General features: G+C 38.4%; 1 protein-coding gene across 1 annotated transcript; it reads right to left on the minus strand.

Moving 5' to 3' along the window:
- Positions 1–335: 335 nt before the first annotated feature.
- Positions 336–11,444, minus strand: LOC113313905 (probable UDP-N-acetylglucosamine--peptide N-acetylglucosaminyltransferase SEC). The gene is made up of 28 exons (XM_026562680.1): positions 11,085–11,444; positions 9,488–9,633; positions 9,214–9,312; positions 9,030–9,080; positions 7,717–7,833; positions 7,564–7,620; positions 7,220–7,339; positions 7,021–7,083; positions 6,862–6,940; positions 6,017–6,126; positions 5,860–5,913; positions 5,689–5,756; positions 5,491–5,593; positions 5,113–5,315; positions 4,892–4,988; positions 4,156–4,227; positions 3,962–4,038; positions 3,745–3,861; positions 3,552–3,636; positions 3,290–3,457; positions 3,059–3,169; positions 2,885–2,971; positions 2,256–2,383; positions 2,050–2,132; positions 1,786–1,891; positions 1,511–1,657; positions 1,084–1,204; positions 336–782 (listed from the first exon to the last, which is right to left on the minus strand). The coding sequence occupies exons 1-28, from the start codon at positions 11,278–11,280 to the stop codon at positions 669–671; spliced, it is 2,979 nt and encodes a 992-aa protein (XP_026418465.1). The 5' UTR covers positions 11,281–11,444; the 3' UTR covers positions 336–668.
- Positions 11,445–21,585: the final 10,141 nt, after the last annotated feature.

Raw genomic sequence — 21,585 nt, forward strand, 5'->3', positions numbered from 1 at the left:
CAAAGTAAGAGTTGAAGCACCAGAGTAGGAGGTTCAAGAGCTGAAGCCTCATCTCTTTACATTTACTCTTGCTTACCAAGGTATTTGACTGGCAATTTCCAGTATGGAATCCATATACTCGGCAAATCCAGCCCACTCTGATCGAAGGCGGGGAACCACACCAAAAGAGCCAACAAAAATGGTTCTAACCTCGGCCTACACTTTTAGGAAACATGGTTCATCTGGCTTAAGTATATATTCGCTAAATGCAACACCATCAGGAAAATAGGTCAATACAAGGGTGCCTAGATTCTAAGTTATGAATAACTTGGTCAAACAGGTATCTTCTGGTAATATTTGGCAAATTTCACAGATTTCATTCTCAAATGGGTACTACGCTGCTACAATTGTTTAAAGCACTATTTTACTAAATTTTGGTCTCCAACAAACGAAAGAACAAGAAGAAAACAATATTAACTATCTATCCATCTCCTCTCCCCCTTGTATATGTATATATATGTAGATATACTTCATTTCTCTCACCAAATTAGACTGGACCCAACGACTCCCTTGAACAAACAAGGAGTTGGTTAGAACTAACCTCTGAACCTCCCAACTATATCGATTTATATTTTTCTTGCACTTTTTTTGTTTTATCTACAAACCACGTATATTACCTTTCGCCAACTCTATCTGTTGTACGGGAAGTCAGTATCATCCTCCGTTACCTTAAAGTGCCGGGGAGCCTCGCTTGAACAGTAGATATTCCACATCTTGAAATATGACCTTTCCAGATTCCGCACCTGAAAATTTTTAAATCGGTAAATATCAGCTGACTTTGTACAAATTTAACCCAATCTCTTTAAACAAATTAAACACCTTCGACAAAATGCTACCAAGTTATGTCCCGATTTGGTAGTCAAAACAACCAACAACATACAATCCCAGTGGTGTCTCTTCCAGACCTCCACTCAGGTTAAAGTAAGTCATGGATTCAAGCTAAGAACTGTAATCATTTGTGCTCTCATGTATAGCATATAACTGATTAAGAAAACCAAGTCTACATTATTTTTATTGGTCGCACCAGCTAAAAACAATACATACCCAGCGTGCAGTGTCGAATAAGGGACAAGTCAAACGAACTGCTTTTAGTTTGTTAGTGAGAGCCAGGAGCTTTGGACGATTCTCAGCCAGTGATACTGCCTTCTCCTCGTACTCCTTCATACTATATAAAACCAAGAGCACAACAAGACAATGGTAAAAACATCAACAAACATATCCCAAACTTCTTTTGAACAACACCAAGAATGTGTAAGGTATGTTTTCAGTAACGACTATTAACTTGCGCATACGGCTCATTTAATACCATTATGACATCAAAGGTGCCAAGCAGCTTCATTGTTCAGTTGGGTTCAGTTGCATGAAACGACTCAACCCCATCGGTGAAAAAAAATTAGCCCCACGATAGTACCATTTATCCTAACCCTAAGGGCTAACTGTCCTTTTTTGCGGTAATAATGTTAAGATTTACCTGTGGACAATCATCTCCTCTCCAACTCCAGTAGCCAGACACAGTGAACCAGCAACTCTGGTAGCCATCTTCTCCAGGGGCAGAGTCACCATAGGCAAACCAGCCCAGAGAACATCTGTTCCAGTTGTGTGTGCATTGCATAATGGCCTACACAAGCAAAAACATTAACTCATCCCCCGAAAAGATATGAACCTAAAACAATTTGACGCAGTAATAGAAAACAACAGCAAACCCAATTCAAAACATAGGGGACAACTGATCAGTAGCGAGCTTACGTGTCAAGGAATAGATCTGCTAGAGCACTACGTCTAATGTGTTCACTTTTCATGGCAACATCAGTAAAGATAATCCGATCTGGTTGCACTCCTTCTGCAGCAGCAACTGAGAATGATGGAGAAAGGCATTAGAGAGATCAAGTTTTAGAGATTAGAATCACCAAACTTACTTCATTTTCGGGATAGTAAGCATAAACAATTACTAGGTAAAAAGCATGACTAACGTAAAAATAAAAATAAATGCACGACTGTCAACCCACATACATGCACGAAGTCTCGTCTCGCCGGCAGCTGGAAATCTTAGAAGCCAAAGTGCACTATTTGGGACACGTTTAAGAATATTGCACCTGCAGAAAAACGATTGTGTGATCATAACTAGTCGTGCAAATGTGAATTTAAGGTGAGAACCCATACACAACAACTAACCCTACTTTTGAATGACAATGGTCGGGGAAAAGAAAGAAAAATACCAAGTAATAAAGATTTCTGGGTCCATCTTGTACAACTGATTGAAGCACGCAAAAATGAATTTGTCTTCAGGCAATCCATAATCAGACCGCTTGTGCTGACAGTTTGGATCAAGTACATCACGATTTTTCTGAGAAAAGAGAAAGCATCGTAAGAGACAAAAGATAGCTAGATACACATTGATCAGTACAGTGCCTTGGAATAACCATCAATAAATACATTGAATAGCCAGACGCGCATTTGTTTACGTGGCTATCAAAAGACTCTGGATCTAGGTTAGCACAACCATGATGGCATGCCTTGTGGAAAGAAAGCCCACGGCAAGTACTAGATTTCGTGTTGATAAAAAATGAGATAGCATAGCGGATATCATGAAGGGTATTTAAACACAAGCACCAAAAGAAAAAAAAAAACAAGAACAGGCTTCTAACGCGAAAACATGCAGGTTGAAGGTCCAAAAACCAGGACAAGAGGACCTAAGAGGTAGAGCAAGGTATTTGGCCCATATATGAAACAAATTGGTCCTCTACAGCATTGGACATATGCTCCATAATAGTAGAGATTAAGCCAGAATTCACAAGGATAAAATAAAGATATGTAAAAATACGAAGTTTCTTATACAAATACTCACCTGTTTGTAATCATTGACAAAGTAACAGTGTGGGAGATGGACGAGCTTCTCAGAGTAAATGTGTGAGTACCCAGTTGGAGAAACAAACTGCAGTGGGAGGAATAATATGAATTAACTAAATATTACATGCTTTCATAAAGTAACATGAAATAAAAATAAGAATGTTGGTACAACCTCGTCAGTAACCAAATAATCTATGTAGTTCGCACCGGTGGTTCCAGGGAAACCCATGTATGAGACCTGGATGGGTGCAGGCTGCATTGCAAATATTTCATTTCTTGCACCCTGTGGAATTAACACAGCATTAATATCAACATTATCCATTTTCAATTCCAGATGCTATTGAATTTTTTTAATTGAACCATTCATGAAAGGAAAAGGAAACAACAAAAAAAAAGGAGATACCTTTGTATAACCATTAAGGTTGATCAGGATTTGTATCTTATCCTCGTTAATTAATCGGGCAATCACATCAGAAGACAACCCAGAGACATCTACGAAGTGCTCGGCCTCAGATTGGATGCGCTGTCTCCATTCAGTTCCGTCATTCTGACTTAGGCCATAACAGAATACCTGCACGAATAAGGATTCGCATGTAAAGAGAAGAATGAGAATGCTAATAGAAAAAGGATGAGAAAGAGAGAAAAAATAACATATCTATACGGACCTCAACATTTTCTCTGTTATGCATCCCAAATACTGAACCCATGAGATGGGATAGGGGGTGGTTACCGAAGTCACTGCTCACATAACTGGATAAGAAAAATATATAAAAAAAAAAAAAAAACTTTTCAGATAAAATAAACAAACAACAGATTGCAAGATATATGTTACCCATAAGTTCCAGCTGGAGAACTTACCCAACTCTTAGGCGCAAACTTCTAATATCACTCTTTACAGGAATTCGAGGGGGGTGACTGAATGGTGGAAGAGCAAAGCGGGAAGCAATCAAAGAACAATGTGCAGCATATTTACCACTACAAGAACAAAAAGTGATATATGAATAAATAACAGATTGCTAGATACATCTTACTGAATGGTTTCACATAACAAATAAAAGGAAATCAGAAAACAGACCTGATTTCAAGAGCAAGGACTGGGTCAATGGGGTAGGCAATCGCGTGAAAAGGTTGCACACTTGGAAGAACTGACATCTGGAGTGCACAACACAGTCAAACCAATAGTGTTAAGACTTGTAAAAAATACTCTAACCAAAAAAATCAAATACAAAAGTGGGAATGCCGGATGGATAATCCCAGAATGGCTATAACCTTTATTTGTCTCCTTATAATCCCTTCAACTTCTCTGAACTTGCTGTCTCGATCATCCCAATTGCAGACACACTGAGGAAGTATCAAAAGATCACATAAAAGTTTTCATAGGAAATTTAAGCAGTACACCCTTACTTAATACAGTCTATTGAGCTAATCCATTTATGGCTCCTGGAAAACCTTTTTTACGATGGAAACTAAGCCTTGAGACACAGATATCCCAAAGGGAGGGGCTCCCAAGTTCAACAGCAATATAAATCAGTAGTGGCTCAAACTAATATATAATTACAGGCTCTTGCAACTTGGCATGGTGAACCCTCACCGGTTGTACATATCATGCATCAATCCGAAATCATTAACCTCGCAAATTGGGCTATGACTCTCTCCCTTGCATATTATACCATTTACACTGAACAGGCGCAAACTAAAAGGATCAAGGGTGTCTAGGGACAAGTATTCTTTTCCATATGCGACCCAAGCATAACTGAATTCCCTTATACTCAAGCATACTAAATGGTTAAGCCATAATAATTTAGGATCAACGATGCATGCTACATTAAAAACAGGCTGTTTAACTGATTTTCGAAAGGCTAACAAGTTCATTTAAAGCTCTTATGCCACAAACTATATCATTGGAGCGGATATCACAGCGTACACATGACAAGGACCTAAAAAGTGGACAAAGTAAAATAACTACAGCACTTGAAACTCAAAACTGAAGAAGCGCAAAAAATACCTGCAGTGTATGTAGAAGGTTACAAGTTGCTTCAGGAAAGTCGGGACGCAGAACCAGTGCTTGGTTATAGCTCTTAATAGCCGCCTCCACATGTCCACTGCAATTCATGCAAATGAATAATGATATGTCTGTGCATTAAAAATGCTCTTCCACTCCAAATATATATACATGTCATACTATGCAGACTAGCCTATCAGATTTTGTACAGTTAAAAAGACAACCTGTCTTTATAAGCTGAAGCCAAATTTGCATGCGCTTCTGCCATAGTCGGCCTGATATTAACAGCTCGCAAATAATCCTGAATTGCCTCACTAACTCTACCGATCTCTTTAAATGTATTTCCCCTATTAACAAGAACATCAGCTGCCAATGGATCTATTCGTAGAACCTCACTGTAACAAGATATAGCATCGGCATAATTTCCCTACAAATTCATAAAGACAATGAGGGGTGACCTAATCAGACCTTCGTAACAACACCAAGACTGCTCAGCAGAAAAAACATATTGTTTACATCTAATTCATAATCCAAGCAAATCAGCAAATGGTGAGAATTCGAGAAAATTAATGGTGACGATCTGAGAATTGTAAGTGGAGAACCTGTTTTTTGTAAATTATAGCTAAGTTACTGAAAGGAGCAGATAACCCAGTTGTTGCAGTTAATGTGGCCTTATAACATGTTGCAGCAGCACTCAGCATGTTCCTGCATGAATGCATGGATAGGAGTTGTTGGGATTCTTGGGAAGACATACCTCAAATATAAATTTAGATACTACCAAACTCAAATAGAAAATATACCATTCCATATATATGTTTCCGAGGTTGGTTAAAGCCTGGGGGTGGTTAGGCTGGAACGTGATGCATGACTATATTCAAGAAGAAAACTTTAATCAATGACCAGTAAAGAAAAACAAATATTAAAACCCAGATTAGAGGAACGCGAGAACGATTAGAAGATTATATACTCACACGATAACAATGGATTGCTTCTTCAACCCTGCCGGCATCTTTAAGTGCATTACCCTTGCAGAATCCAACACTCGTCAGATCTAAGTCGTCATTAGGCAAAAAGAAGTACAAAAATATATATTCGAAAATCGACCCTCAACAAAATAAAAGGACCTACTAGGTTGTTGTATGCTTCCACATATCCCGAATCACACGTAATTGCTTGCTTAAAATGGAGAATTGCCAAATCCATCTGACCTTGCTCATAGTATGTACTACCAAGATTCCCTGCGAAATTTTATTATAATTTAATTCCAGAAGAAACCTCGAATCTACTATCGTCATATACAAATTCACATTAACAACAAAATCAGGCCCACCAGCAGTGACGGAAGTAGGAACGAAAGCATATGAGGGCTACAACAATAGGGATGGACTATATGTTAAACTAGGGGGCTATAGAAAAAATTCTAGAATATTGGAAAAAATCGTTTTTAGGGTTGGTTTGAAGATCACCCCGCAGCCACCCTCCAGGTCCGTCACTTTCCACCAGTCCACAATCCCATTACGATGATCATGCCAGGATGCGGTTTCCTATAGAGATACATGCTAGACCAAAACCAGATCCATTGGCCAGCAAAAATAACCCTGCTTGGGGCCTAGCAAGGATGTGATAAAATGTAGCCAAGTCCTCTCAAGTTCATCCAACTCCGAAGCCTAAAGTCTTGTTGAATAGAGTTCTTTGTGGGCTAACTCGATTATCTTCAACTGAATTCTAAATGATAAGATTGTTTTTATTGAATTAATGATTGAGAAATGAATCAATCAAGTCTGAAGTTCCAAGCAAGCCAGTGTTGATGTTGTTATTGACATATATAGGGGTATGAGTTAAGTAATATGTGCAACTCAGTAATTACAATTAGAATAAAAATCGCAAGATGACAAGATGAACCCCATTTGATTTCTAATCTTGGATCATAAAATAACCATAGCATAGAAATGACAATTGATTATGGTACTAACCAAAAGCCACTGCATTGTCCGGACGAGCCTGAAGAGCACGCTGGTAACATGCAATAGCTTCCTGAGGCATTCCAAGGGCCTGGAAAAAGCAAAAGAAAAATCTTGTTTCTCACTAATCTCAATGCTATTTGTCTCTACCAATCTTATAATACAGCTTACCTTATATACATTTCCTAGGTTTAAATAGGCATCAGCGAATGTTGGCTTGAATTTCACAGCTTCCTGAACGAGAATATAAATTGTGAGAACGCATGCATCCAAGTTTCGAGCCATGGGAAATGAACCCGTATACCAACAAATATAGGAAAAAACAAAGAATCTTCAGCCAAACTAGGCTACATATTATCACATCAGGTACCTTATAGTACTGAGCCGCTCTGTTAAGATCACCTGCTTCCATAAAAAGACCTGCAAGGTTTGACCATGCAATAGCAAAAGTTGGTTGAATACGGAGGGCCTCCAGATAGCACTTATATGCCTGCATAATGTATATATGATTTGGAATCAGAATGTTCTGGGTGTAAAAGAACAAAGCCTCCAATGTTACGGCAAAATAACAATGACTTAAAGATAGTTCACTCATAAAAAAGATCTACTTTCGAACACCTAAGCAGAAAAGACTTTATACTAGGACTAATCCACTTAAGACTACATGGGTGCATATATCGCCAAGTCCATAAAACCCTTGGTTCTTGCATTTACCTCCTGCACTAATCCTTTTGCTTTCATCAGATTACCGAGGTTGCTATGAGCATCAACCTGTCCAAATTGAAACATGTCACTAGTGAGTAACTAAACAAGACCAAGGGTCCAAGACATTACAGAAGAGATCGTAAAATCAAACAAAGATAATACCAATCCAGGGTTTAGTGCAAGAGCCTGGTGACAGCACTTGATAGCCTCTTCGCATCGTCCTTTACGCATGTAAGCACTAGCTAAGTTGGACCAAGCATCACTGAAATTTGGGCGTAGCTGGAAAAGCAAAAAGAACAACAAAGTTGTCAACGGAGTACCGAGGAAGATTATGCCAAGATATGTGTAGATACAACTACAAACATGAAAGAAAAGCAAGCTTTCTGAAAGAGCAATATGAAAAGAACAACTTTAATTATCTTTTTAAACAAGACATAAACCTCCTTCTATACAAGGGATTGACATCTTCAAAGGCCACTATGCAATCACTATTCACGATCCTGGAGAGAAGGTAGACAACAAACCGCTGGAAAGCTACTAACGCCATGTTTGAAACTAGCTTTTATGGTCCATAACGAACAAAATGGAGACAAGAATGTTCTGACTAAGCAGCACAGTTTCATTACTCCACAATTCTCTAGACAAATAACTTGTAGGAAATTAAATTACAATTTCCATCCCAGCATACCAAATTGTGCCCTTTGAATTCAAAGGTTGCCCTAAAAAATCATTTTTCCTCCTAAGTAATTAGTTATACTAATATATAGAACGAAGACTACGTGCACACTAACTAACCAATATGCCAACCAACTAGCAGTAAGGAATCTTAAGAATATCCAATTCACACCACTGACAGGCTCCACAAAAACTAATAATTTTACATGGTATTGGCTTTTACGAGACGAGAAAAGACGTCAAATCTAGCAGAAACATATAAAGAACTGACGCATTTATCAAATAAAGATAACAACAAAGTAACTTAGCCACAAAATCGGTTTATTCATGTTATACAACATTGTAGCACCAGATTGCCCATTTTTCCCTGTTTCATGATCCCACACAGAATCGTTACCTTGTACATAAGTGTCAGCTGATTGTCTAAGAGGATGCAAGCTACATAGCATATATATCATACTAGACCAAAGGGCCACTAGAACATCATACTAGACCAAGGGCCACTAAAACACTGGAAGGGCAGAAAAGATCATCTCCAAAAAGAAGACATATTCATGGATATATCTTGAACAAATCCGCTGCTTCTGGAAACCACATATTGTTAAGATAAAGACGTCAGAAACCATACTCTTATGCAAATTATCACCATTTGAACTTCAACCATTGTGAGATTATTGAAACCTCCAATGACATAATAGAAGTCAACAGCGTCTCTATAAGCATATTATGCCTCGAACAGAAACAGATCACTCCAACATTTTATAATGAGACTAGTGAGCTTCTCAACAAGATATACACACCTCAATAGCCCGCAAATAATAGTAGATTGCACGATCAATATTCCCTTTTTCCTGTGTAGGAAAACCAAGAAAAAAAAATGAACTCCACACAAACCGTACAAATGAAAAACCAAGTTATCATTGTACCATAAAACGTGGAAGAAAACAGTAAGAACGCCGGAGTAAAATAAAGTGTAGCAGTTACCTTCCAAGCATTTGCCATGTTTCCATAGCATTCAGCGAATGTTGGGTCAATGAACACAGCTTCTTCATTTTTCACGATGCACGTGTCAAAATCATGTAACTGAAGAGGCACGATAACAGATTTAATGCCAGACACTACTTACCGTATCGAAAAATTAATCACAAGGCACCAAAGTACTAGCTAGAGAAACATAAAGCCATAATAAAGGAACAGCATCAGGTTCCGTCCAAATTAATTGAAGAACTGCAAAAGCAATGATGATTCAAGAATCAACCTGATAATGAATAGCACCCAAAAGGAGAAGATTATCAGTGCGACGAGGGCTTCTCTCATAAATAGCACTGCTGTGATCCAAAGCCTGTTTATAGTTCCCAGATCTGTATTTCTGATGTGCAAGGGACAATAGTGTATCTTCATCCACTGTACCAAACACACAAACACATGTTAACACACCAAATTCTTTCAATATTGTTACTTAATACTTGTAAATCAATGTTTACTCATACATATACTAAAAGTCCATTTTGAGGTGAAGAGGAAATGCAGATCATCTTAACAGTCCAGATCCAGTTAAAGTGATAACAGGACGGGGCTGAGGCTGAACCAGGGGGTGAGAAAGGGTTAAAAACAAAGATAGACTTTAGAAGTGCCACAAAGGAAAATCCAAGTGTCTACAGAGGCCTAGCTAGCCAGTCGATAAGTTAATAACTACAATCATGTCAAGCAGAAACTCCACAGACTACAACAAGATAGTTTTTTTTTCCTTCTACAATATCTAAATATTTGCTCGACAGAGAGACAACTTTTCCTTGGTGTCCAGAGGATTGTAACTTGTTTTTTGTTAAAAAAAATTGTCAGACGACCCAACTTAGACTGCTCCAGTGATAATCAAGTTTCATAACAAGAAAAAAAAAATCCTAAGTTTGATGTATATCCTCACCAATGAATTAGAGAACTTCTGCAAATTGCACATGACAGGGCTTATCCAGATATTACAAGTCATATGTGCCTCCTAGAGATACAGCAAACATTCTCAACATGTTAGATGCAAGGTGACTCCCATCTCTGAGATGATGGGAAAACTTTGCAACTGAAATGAGGTGGACATAAAATGTCGAAAAACTACATAAACCGCTTCTTATTCTATTAATTATCCTAGAAGCAATAGAGAAAAATGTTAAAGTGACTTCAAAAATCACAAATATAACCTTCTATATAATGTTCACTGGTCGCTCTTAGACAATGTGATAGTTCGAAGTCTCAAACCAGAAATCCCTCTCTCTCAACTCTTCTTATGCTTGGTTACCGAGTTAACAAAACACTAAACTAGATGTTTTGGGATTCATAAAAAAAACGTTAAATCCGCAAATTAATAATTTAGCTATCTAAACAACAGAACAGGCTACACAAAAACATGTCTCTCCCAGAGAACTACGTCGCATCAAATTATGCAGATTTTAACATTTTGCAATATTGTGCACCTATCTACTAAACTCCTTAAAGCCAAGTTGTTTCACACTAGTCCACATGACATGCAATAAAGCTCCGAGCATGTTAGCTGGTTAATGGCAATAATAGCCTGAAATCAGAAAACTAGCATGTCTTTTCGGCTTTTTTCCCCCTAATCCTAAGCTAAAATTACACGATACTGCGGTCCAAATAAATATCATTAACACCAAGCCAGGCATGCATGTTTTTAATACCAGAAATTTCAATATATTGATAAATTCAACATTTACAATTTACAGTAGGAGTCATCAATCCTCATATTTGACGATTCAACACGAAACACCAAATATATTCAACAGTCTAAACCCTAATCAATTTCTATAAAAAACATATAACGAATTAAACTAATTTAATCGAATAACCTTCATGAGATCCAGACGCATGTTGCTGCTGGTGTTGTGGTTCTGATTTGATTACAAACGCATCATCACGATCCGCTTCAAACAAAACCCTAGAATATCCAACACCACCTCCGGGAATCTGCTGCAGCTGATGTTGCTGATGTTGTTGCTGATGATGATGGTGTAATCGATTATCGCTTTGCAGCGATAACATCATCTTGATCTTTAACTGTAACCAAACCTCAAATTTCTGATGATTTCTGTAATTTTATTTTCTTTTTATTCGAGGAATTTTCTTAAAATTCTCTTCTTCCTCGAAGAAAACCCTAAAACTTTTTCGGTTTTCAAAATTTAATCGGAACATGAAATTGTTTTTCGTAATAACTCGGAAACTACTAATAAAAGCTAAAGCTCGAACTACTTTTAACTTAAAATAATCAGGACCGTTAATATTTCTAAATCGGAAAAAACACGCTCAGATTGTACACTGAGTAAGTATTCAGTTTCAACACGTGAACCAGTTTAACACTTTTCCGTATTCCTGTTCTTGGTGGGACCGTACTAAATATTGTTGTGGTGGTTAAGAACCGACAGCCAGGTAGGTTAAGGGTAGCTTGATGAGTTGATTATGCGGTGAGTACCTCAAATTTGTATATACTCCCTCCGTCCCACTCCTAAATGACCTATTTGATTTTAGATTTTGTCCCAATAATAAGTGACCTATATCACTAAACAATGAGATATTCCGGAATTATCCTTTTAGTTAATTATAAATAATATATGAAATATGTATAATTTGATAGGCATGTTTATATTCGTTACGAAGGTGTTTTAAAATGCTTTTCAATTGTATGAAATTTGCGAACATCCGTGGAGTATTTTGAGAGATAAACCATTTTTAAATTTCACTAGTTATTATTCATAAGGGTATAATTGTAAAAAATGATTAAAAATACTATTTTCCTTGCTTGCCTTAAAAATTGTGCAAATTTCAAATAGGTCACTTAGGAGTGGGACGGAGGGAATATGTTTTTGGTAAGTTTTGATTAGGGTTTTTGTTTAGTGGTTGAGTAGAGTTTTGGTTGATTAATGTAGTTTTCTTAGCTACAGTTTGATCTTTACACCGGATATTCAGTGTTTTTGAAATTCTATTTATTATTTATTAATATTATCCAAATTTATTTTAAATAATTTGAACTACGGATTATTTGATGTGATTGTTATAGTACAATCCATAAGTGCGATGAGATTTAGTAAATGTTAGTAATGGGTTTATGTGGAAGAAGCTAAAGGAGATGATGTAGATTAAAATATTATCAGATTGGTCATCATTTATATGTTTAGTATGGTTAGCATGGACATCTGTACTCATAGTATTTAAATAAGAGTATGGTTAGCATGGATATCTGTGCTCATAGTATTTAAATAATAAGAGTATTGAAATTTGATTGAAAGGGGGTTTGTAGTTCTTTTTTTCCATTTACTTTTTATTGTTTGAAATCTTAGATTTGATTCCACTCAACACAAAGATGCATGTTTCGAATGGTTTATTTGCAGTGGGTTTTAATTAGAACCATTAATTGGGGGATAAAAAAAGGAATCGGGAGATATAAAAAAAAAAAGACAAAAACTAGTTCCAGATATCAATTCGGGGTCACCCCTTATCTAAGTATTTTACGTATTACCTAATCTGCCCCTCACTAATCAGGATTAGTGATTAATAATAATTAGTAAAATCTTAAGATTTTTGATAAATGATTAGTGTGTGTTTTATTTGAATTTGGGTGAGTGAGGTGAGAGTAGAAGGAGGGAAAAATATTTTTGAGTGAAAATTGTTTTGTGAAAATGGAAGATGATTGTGAGGAGAGAATTGCAGCTGTTGAATCTTTAGCTCTACCACAACAAGGAGCTAACGACAACAACTCTCAATTGCAACTCTTTGTTAAGCCAGCATCCTTGAATGATGATTTTGACGAGTATGGGGAGTTTTTCGAAGAAGCTACACAAGAAAGTAAACTTGCACAACATGCCAGTATCCCCAATACATAGGTAAAGCTGCTAGGAGGTTGAAAAATCGATTTTTTTCTTTAAACCCGCCATTTTTTTAACTGTAAAACCTCGTTGCCGGCATGGTCGTAGTATGAATACCATGCCGGCAGACGCGTTACCGGCATGGTATTCATACTACGACCATGCCGGTAAAGCGATATCCCCCAATTTGAATATTGATCCGGCATAGTATTCTACCAAAAAACTATGCCGGTACGCAGTTAACTTTTTTACCTACCAAGGAATATACTACGGAATATTAAACCGGCATGGGTTCATTGATAGGTTACCATGCCGGAACTGCATGAAAAACATACAGGAAACATTTCCATGTAAAACCAAAAACCGGCATGGAAAATTAATAACCATCAACGCCGGAACCAGTTACCGGCGTGGTACCATCAATTCGAGAATGCCGGCAGTGGAACCGGCGTTGTTGAGTTTCAAATTTACAATGCCGGCACCTACAAAAAACATACAGGAATAAATGTTTTCCAAGCTAAATACCGGCATTACATATCAATTAATTGGAATGCCGGAAGCGTGTACCGGCTTGGGACAATAAATTACGAATGCCGGCACCTTGTTTTCCGGCGTTGCTGTCTAATGAATTGTATGCCGGAATATGTTTCAAATTTGGTCTTCAGTTTTGGTTAAGTTCGACAATGCCGGAACATTGGTCGGTCGAGCATGCCGGTACTTGTTTCCGGCATAGTGTTTTAATTTCGTTTGGAACTAATTTTCGTTCGATCTTTAGGTGGTGACATATATTGATCCAACAAATGCAAAGCCGCTTATCGGGATACGTCGGAATACTATAAAATACCTCCGGTATGTGACCAAAGAATACTTTACTAATGGATTGCTAGTAATGAACCTTCTAATGAATGTGAAATTGATCTTATGTAGGGAATAATAGATCGAAATGAAGCAATCGCTTGGGCTAAAGAGACGGCTCTTAAGAACATGTGTGTGTTGGTGAGGAATACCGAACGTTCAAAGAGGCGTTTTGAGATGGCTTGCGAGAGAAGTGGGAAATACAAGGAGAAGAATAGCCACAAGAGAAAGGATTATGTATATCCAAAGAAGACTAATAGGGTATACAAGACTCGTACGAGGAAGAAATTGCCCGTTTAAGCTTGTTTCCGTTTAAATGACATGAACAATTGGGATTGTGAGGTTTTGTGTGGCTGTCATAACCACCGGGATCCGAAAGATTTTGTTGGTCACTCCCTAGTTGCGAAGCTAAAACCTCATGAGTTCGAGGATGTAAAGAGATTGACCAAAGCACTTATCAAACCGAGACAAATTCTCAGAGGCTTCAAGGAAAAGGATGAGTCAACGTGTCTTCTCTACGTACAATTTATAGCGCACAACAACTATTAGAAGGGTGGAATGGGAAGGGAGGTCCGTTATGCAAGAATTTGAGAAGATGCTTGGGATTACAACTACACGCGTATCATTAAAAGAGGGTCGGACGAGAAGCCCCTTCAAATATTCATTTCGCATCCTTTGCTTTCACAATTGGCAAATACATGTTGTGGTGTTCTTTGATGGATTGTACCTACAAGACAAAAAATACAATATGCGTTGTTCAACATCGTGGGGCAAACCTCGGACAAGGTAACATTCACATTGGCTTGGTGTTTAATGGAAAACGAGAGGGACTATAATTATCATTGGGCATTACGACAATTGAAATTATTCTTGGGAAAATCAACTTCCGAGGGTCATCGTAACCGATCAAGATGACGCATTAATGAAAGCAATATCCGACGTCTTCCCGGACGCACAAAATTTCCTATGTACATATCATATACGTCAAAATATCATAAAAACTTCCATGCCTTGTTTGAACCCACTAAGGCGGATATTAAGAAGAGAATGATGTTCAACTAGAGGAAGATGTTCGAAAGAACAAACTATCCCCCGAAGAAGAAGAAGATGAGAGAGGCAAGATAAAGGAGCGAGTGGACAAAGAACATGCGGAAAATCATAAAAAGTGGTTGGAATTTCTAAGAGATTGGGAGAAAGTTTATTGGTCTCTTACCGAGGTTATGTACGAAAAGAGATTGGAGAAGTTTATTGCCGATTGGAACGAAGTTTATCCGACTGCCGTCTGGTATTGTCGGACTCAATGGTTGGATAAGTTCAAGGAAAAATTTGTGCGTGCATGGACAAACCGGTATAGACACTTCAAGATGAAGCAACTAGTGCAGCGGAGTCCGCTCATGGGAGATTTAAAGATCTCATCCAGTCCGGTCAAGGCAATGTGGTTACGGTCACCGAGGCAATGGAGCAATACTTTAAGGCTGATATCAATAGGATCAAGGTGGCTTTTGAGAAAAGCTCAATGGAAAGGATGACTCAATTTCTTCGTTATGGTAAGTTGCTCCAAGGAATAGAATTCAACGTCTCTCATTGGGCAATAAAACATATGATGAGACAAATGGAATATGAGAAAAATTACGGAAAACCAGGGTGATGTGTGTATTTGTCCCGACATGTCTCATTGGGGCTTCCGTGTCGTCATATGCTTGTGAAGTATGAAGAAGTGATACCTATTGAGGTTATTGATCCGTTTTGGAAGCAACTATCTTTCGACCCTCCCCCTTGGGAGATCCCGGGCAATCTCCAGGATACGAACGAAGCAAAGGAATTCTACGAAGCTTACACACGTGGCCTCGGTAAGCCGGCAAGTCTTGTTGAGCCAACTAAGGCTAATTACTCGTCCATGGATCACACAAAGCGAAGAGCCAGAAAGGGAGATCCAATAGGTAGACCCAAACTAAAACGTCAAGGAGAAAACAAAGGGTTAAATTGAAAGAATGACTCAACGTGAAGAAGAACGCGCACAAGTAAGAAACGAGATCTAACCGCAGTGAGATTTCGGAACAAAGGTTCGTGGAAGCGCAGGTTCCAAACAAAAGAGGTAGGCCGAGGAAGGAACCGCTATCAAGTCAACAACAAACGAAGGATTCCGTATCCACACCAAAACCAACTCATCGGAGGTTCCAATGAAGAGGGGTAGGCCGCCAAAGGTATCAACATCAGTTACAAAGAACAACAAGGTGAGCATTCCGAAGCCATACCCATAGTCGATCTAGCGGAGGTTCCAAGGAAAAGGGGTAGGCCACCAAAGGTATCAACATCAAGTGACAAAGAACAACAAGGTGAGCATTCCGAAGCCATACCCATAGTCGATCTAGCGGAGGTTCCAAGGAAAAGGGGTAGGCCTCCAAAGGTATCAACATCAAGTGACAAGAACAACAAGGTGAGCATTCCGAAGCCATACCCATAGTCGATCTAGGAGGTTCCAAGGAAAAGGGGTAGGCCTCCAAAGGTATCATCATCAAGTGACATAGAACAACAAGGTGACGAGGCAAAGTGGTGACAAACCCAAGTGATACAAAGTTGATGTAGTTTTAGTTCCAAGGCGAAAGGGGTAGGCCAAGGAAGTACGGACTCCCATCACATATCGAAGACAGTGCAAGTGTAGAGATTGCAGAGGATGGTTTGGATATAATCAAGTTAGAAAAGGGTAATATGAAGATGTATAAGGATCCCAGAACAGGTAGGACAATTAGAAGTTATCATACCAAGATACAGTCTTACATAGACCAACTTCCTGAGGTTATTCGCGAGTATATTGTATATACGGATGATGTCGATGGAGATGGAAATTGTGGCTATCATGCTGTGACAGAACAATTAGGAATCTTTGACACGGCGGTTAGTAGAGGTATGACACCATGCCGATATGCTAGAACGAGGATGGCCGAACAACTTGTGAACAAGAGGAGCTTTTATGAGCAATTGGTTGGTGTAGGCGAGGGGTTTGATGTTATGCATTCTCAATATTAGGGCCCGAGCAAGAGATGAACTTTCTTCCTTCTCAATATTGGATGAGAATGCCGCTTTGTGGGCATCTAGTGGCGGATACATTTAGATGTGTTGTTCATTATTTTACCCCCACCGTAGAAGTAACATTTACCCCAAAGTGGCAAAAATGCGAAGGATCCCTTAAGAAGAGAAGAGTTGTTTTGGCGTTCGTGAACGGTAATCATTTCGTATTCCAAAACTCAAGGACAATTGTCCATTGCCACCTGTTTGTGGGATGGTAAAAAACAAGGATCTAGATCCCAATATCTGGAAGGGATGGATGGCATTGTATGAGGATAATCACCAATTTTGGGATGCGTTGGCCTTATCAAAGAAACCTCTTCAAGAGGAGGAGATTCAAGTTAATACGTGTGGAAGCGATGATGAGTAATTTCGTATATGTGGTTCACTAATACGCAATTTTGTTTTTTTGGAAGTTTGAATTGTAAACATTTATAATATGCCGGCATATTGTGTTTTATAATTATTACGCCGGAACTTTGTGCCGGCGTAGATTGTTGTTTTGAATCATGCCGGAAATACAGAAAAAACATCCAGAGAAATCAGTAAATTCGCCGGCATAGAAGTTAACATCATAACGGTGCCGGTTTTCTGTAAAAACATATTTGCCAAGGAGATTGCAGACCACCGGCATAGTATACAAACACATTTAAATGCCGGAACTCTTTCATTTAGGAAACCGCATTGATTTTACTCTTTTCGAGCACCGGTACTGAGAAACTTAGAAATTTATGTGATCTTGCCACATTCAAACTCTGTAAAAGAGGTAATTTGACACAAGTTTATCAACATAATAAATATAATAACAATACTAGATCTATACCAGAAAAACTCCAAAGTTATGTGTTCCAAACCGAAAACAAATCAAACATAAACCAAGTCAAGCAAAGAGTTTAGCAAACACACAAACAAACACATTGTTCAAGACTCAAACAAACATAAACCAACACTAGATTGTTCAAACCAAACTAATACTACAGAAGAAACAGACGATCACTCGGTTCTTGGCTTCTTGTGTGCCCTCTTCTTCCTTTCCCCCACAAGTCTTTTGCCTCGGATCTTCAATTTTGTCTTTGCTCGACGTTCTCCATTTCTTTCTTGGTCAGCACCTCTCCTTCTTGTTCTTTTTCTTAAAGAACTTTGACAAATTTCCGATCCGCGACGCTGTTAAGGAATTTAAACATGTACTTAGTATGTACAATTGTATAACTTCATAGATATAGATTAAAAGATACTAATGAACAAGACGTACGTACCAACAACGTAACGAGCTGTAGAAGTGCGGGTACAGTTTCGGAGTTGTGGAGGGACGTGCTGGTGGTGGAGGAACTTCTACACATCCGGGCGTACAACATAAGGATGCGAGTACTTCCGATGGCCTCTTAGGAAGGTTGGTTCACTCTCATAACCGTTTCAGCCAATTCCCAATCATCCTATCCAACAAGTCCTTGTTCTTCTCTCTCACTCCAATGCGCAAGAATAGTTTGGGTCGTAAACTACGAGAGTATGTTCTCATTTGATTGGCATTGAGGAAAGTCATGAGAGAATTTCTGATAAGATGTATCGTGAGATCTTTCTGCTTGTACCCAAGTTGGCGCATTACACGTCGAGGGTTGTGCATAACAAATCCTTTTGGATGAAATAACGGTGTTGTAAAATGAAACATTGTCACGCCTTTGAAGTGAACTCCTCTGGCATTCCTATATGGGTCAAACACAACATCTTGGACAGCCATCGATCCAAAGCCAATCTCATTGCAATAACCGTTTCTTGTTATTGGGCCTGGGGTATTGTTGAAGAAGTATTTCTGACCTAGAGGCCTATTTGTGGATATCAGGGAAACCTCAATCCTTTATACCGTATGAACAATTTTGTGAAGTGTTCATAAGCCCATACCTACGCCAATGAAAGATCGTTCCAATGAAATGTATAAGAAAATAAATAATTGGAAACTAACAAATTTAATGACAACAATCAAAAAATAAGTAGTTCACTATACCTGAATTACAGTGAAATTCCCATTAAATTGACGGGCGTAAGCCTTAGAAGCTCGACGCATTTCTGCCAAAAAATGTGCCAAGAAAGCAGTGCCCCATGAATACTCATGAACCTTTTCCAACGGATCCAAGTATTGTAGGTTGTTCATATGCACCCTGTTACCATTAGCATCAGGGAATATAGCGGATCCCAAGATGAACAACATATAAGCAGCGACAGTTTGCTGAACTTGTTCGGGATTTAATTCCTTGTTCTTCGTGTTCCCAAACAATTCAACGAGTTTGACGAATGTGATGGTCTTTGTTTGGGAACGCTTTGTCTTGTACATATTTGCCAAAGTGGTTTCTTTGTCCCATCCAAACAACTTAAAAGTCAGCTCATATATCTTGTCCCATCCAAGGTCCTTAGAGTCATCTCCTACCTTAACGGCTTTCCCAAGAACCTCTAGACCTATTATCCTTTGGACATCTTCAGGGATAATGGTCATCTTTCCAAAAGGAAAATGCATGGTATCAGTTTCACCAAAAAACCGCTCCAAAAAGCAGTTCGCCGTGACGGTATCAGTGGCCACATAATTTTTAATCGCGGGATACAACGCATATGTTTTGACTATTGCTTTAACAACGGCACACTCATGCTTCAAAGGCCATAAGTCCGTCTGTTGATGGAGGCTAACACGGAAGGTTTTTTTGTGGTCCTATAAAAACACACCAAACTTAATTCAATTCACTTGATCACAGATAAATAATACAATAACAAGATAAATAATATAATAAGAAGATGCAAACGTCTTACATAAGATTGATAGATCCAACGAGACCAAGAGTCTTTCTAAGCAAATAAAGAGTTGCGGGTTTATCGGTTCACCCCAATGTTTGTCGTCATCGCGGTTTGGAATCATGTCATATTTATCAGGAAGGTGGGCTGGGGGTGCCTTTTCATTATCCTCAGGGGCTTCAACTCCGACACCAGTATGTCCCAAGCCACCTACTTGTGAGGATGAGCCACCTGCTCGTTCCGGTACAGGTAATTGTTCCCACTCATCATCATCATCACTGCTGGTTGATTCGCTTATAGGTTGATCCCTAATTGTCACCTTAACAGTAGCCGGATCAGGACGGCTACGTCAAGAAGACCTACGTTTTGGTTCTACAACAACTTTGCCTTTTCCTTTGTTATTTTTTTCTGTTGTTGACCTATGTTCCAATATGTAAACTGAGATAAATAATCACAGCCGGCATATATGTTGCACATAACATCAATGCCGGTTCTTGATAGCGGCATGGTATATATTTACAAATCCATGCCGGTTGTCTTGAATTTTAGACACGGAATTAACAATTTTTTGTAAAGAAAACCGGCATAGAACTTTCACATATAGACACTGCCGTCACTGTTGCCGGCATTGTAAGATATGTAATGTGTATGCCGGAACATTGTAATTTCAGTATAGAGTTTTTAACAAAAGAGGCTAATGAAAACGACATAGTATTGATCAAATATACAACGCCGGAAATGGAAACCGGCATGGTATTCAATTAATTTTTCATGTCGGCAGGGTCATGCAATAAAATAGGGATTCAAGACATATAATTTGGCATGATTTTCAAATTGAATTATACCGCGAATCAAACATGTAACTAAACTACAAATTTCAATTTCAAAATTTACTTGTAGTGTAGTAGAAAGACTAAACATACAAGTTTCACTTTGGATAAACCCTAAAAATACTTCAATTCAACATGTACATTACTTACCGGAGTAATTGTGTTCTTTCAGCCTTACCAACAGACTCTTCAGGCTCCTTCATTTCTTGTGCTTTTGATTTCGATTTACCACCATCATCAACAGATTCTTCAGGATTGGTTATGGGTTTTTCACGAGGTTTGCGACGACCTATTTTCTTTGGTATAGAAGATGAAACAAAATGGGAGAGTGACTACAAAGGGAGATTGAATAATTTCCTTTCTATAACCGTCACTTAAATAGAATGAAGGAGTTTGTAACCGGCGCATAAAATGGTATTAAGGATTTTATAACCGTCAAATAAGTGGATAAAATAGTTTGTAACCGTCAAATTAGTGAAATGAAGTAGTTTGTAACTGCCACATAACTTGTGTTTGTAACCGTCAGAATGCCGGCATGGAAATATGGCAAAATTCAGTGCCGGTACTGGTGACAATAAGTTTATTGTAACCATAAAACCGGCACAGTATGCTGATCACATTTCAACGCCAATAGTGATTCTTGATTTATTATTAACGCATCTCCAAAAGGTTTAAGCAAGCAAACTGACCCAAATTAGGCTTCATAATACTAAGGAAATAAATTAAAAAACATTAAACACATAAACAACGTTACACATAAACATTAAACACATTAAATAAAAGATTTCAAGCTAATTGCAACTAACATCATTTCTTGGTACGAGATTCAACAAACAACGCAGCTTCGAAATGCCTAAAAGGCTCTTTTCTCCACTTGGTATATGCTTCCTGAGCTTGATACCTATTATCTCGGTATCTTGCAAGAAACTCATTGTATTTGCGACACAATTTTATGAGAGCAATTG

This window comes from Papaver somniferum, chromosome 1 (genome assembly GCF_003573695.1).
Source record: "Papaver somniferum cultivar HN1 chromosome 1, ASM357369v1, whole genome shotgun sequence".
In the NCBI taxonomy this organism is placed as follows: Eukaryota; Viridiplantae; Streptophyta; class Magnoliopsida; order Ranunculales; family Papaveraceae; genus Papaver; species Papaver somniferum.

Coding starts and splice junctions, on each gene's coding strand:
- LOC113313905 (XM_026562680.1), bottom strand. CDS start 11,280: ATGATGTTATCGCTGCAAAGCGATAATCGATTACACCATCATCATCAG. Junction 4,039..4,155: donor TTATAAGGAGACAAATAAAG/GTTATAGCCATT, acceptor TGTGCACTCCAG/ATGTCAGTTCTTCCAAGTGT. Junction 1,205..1,510: donor GAGGAGATGATTGTCCACAG/GTAAATCTTAAC, acceptor GGTTTTATATAG/TATGAAGGAGTACGAGGAGA.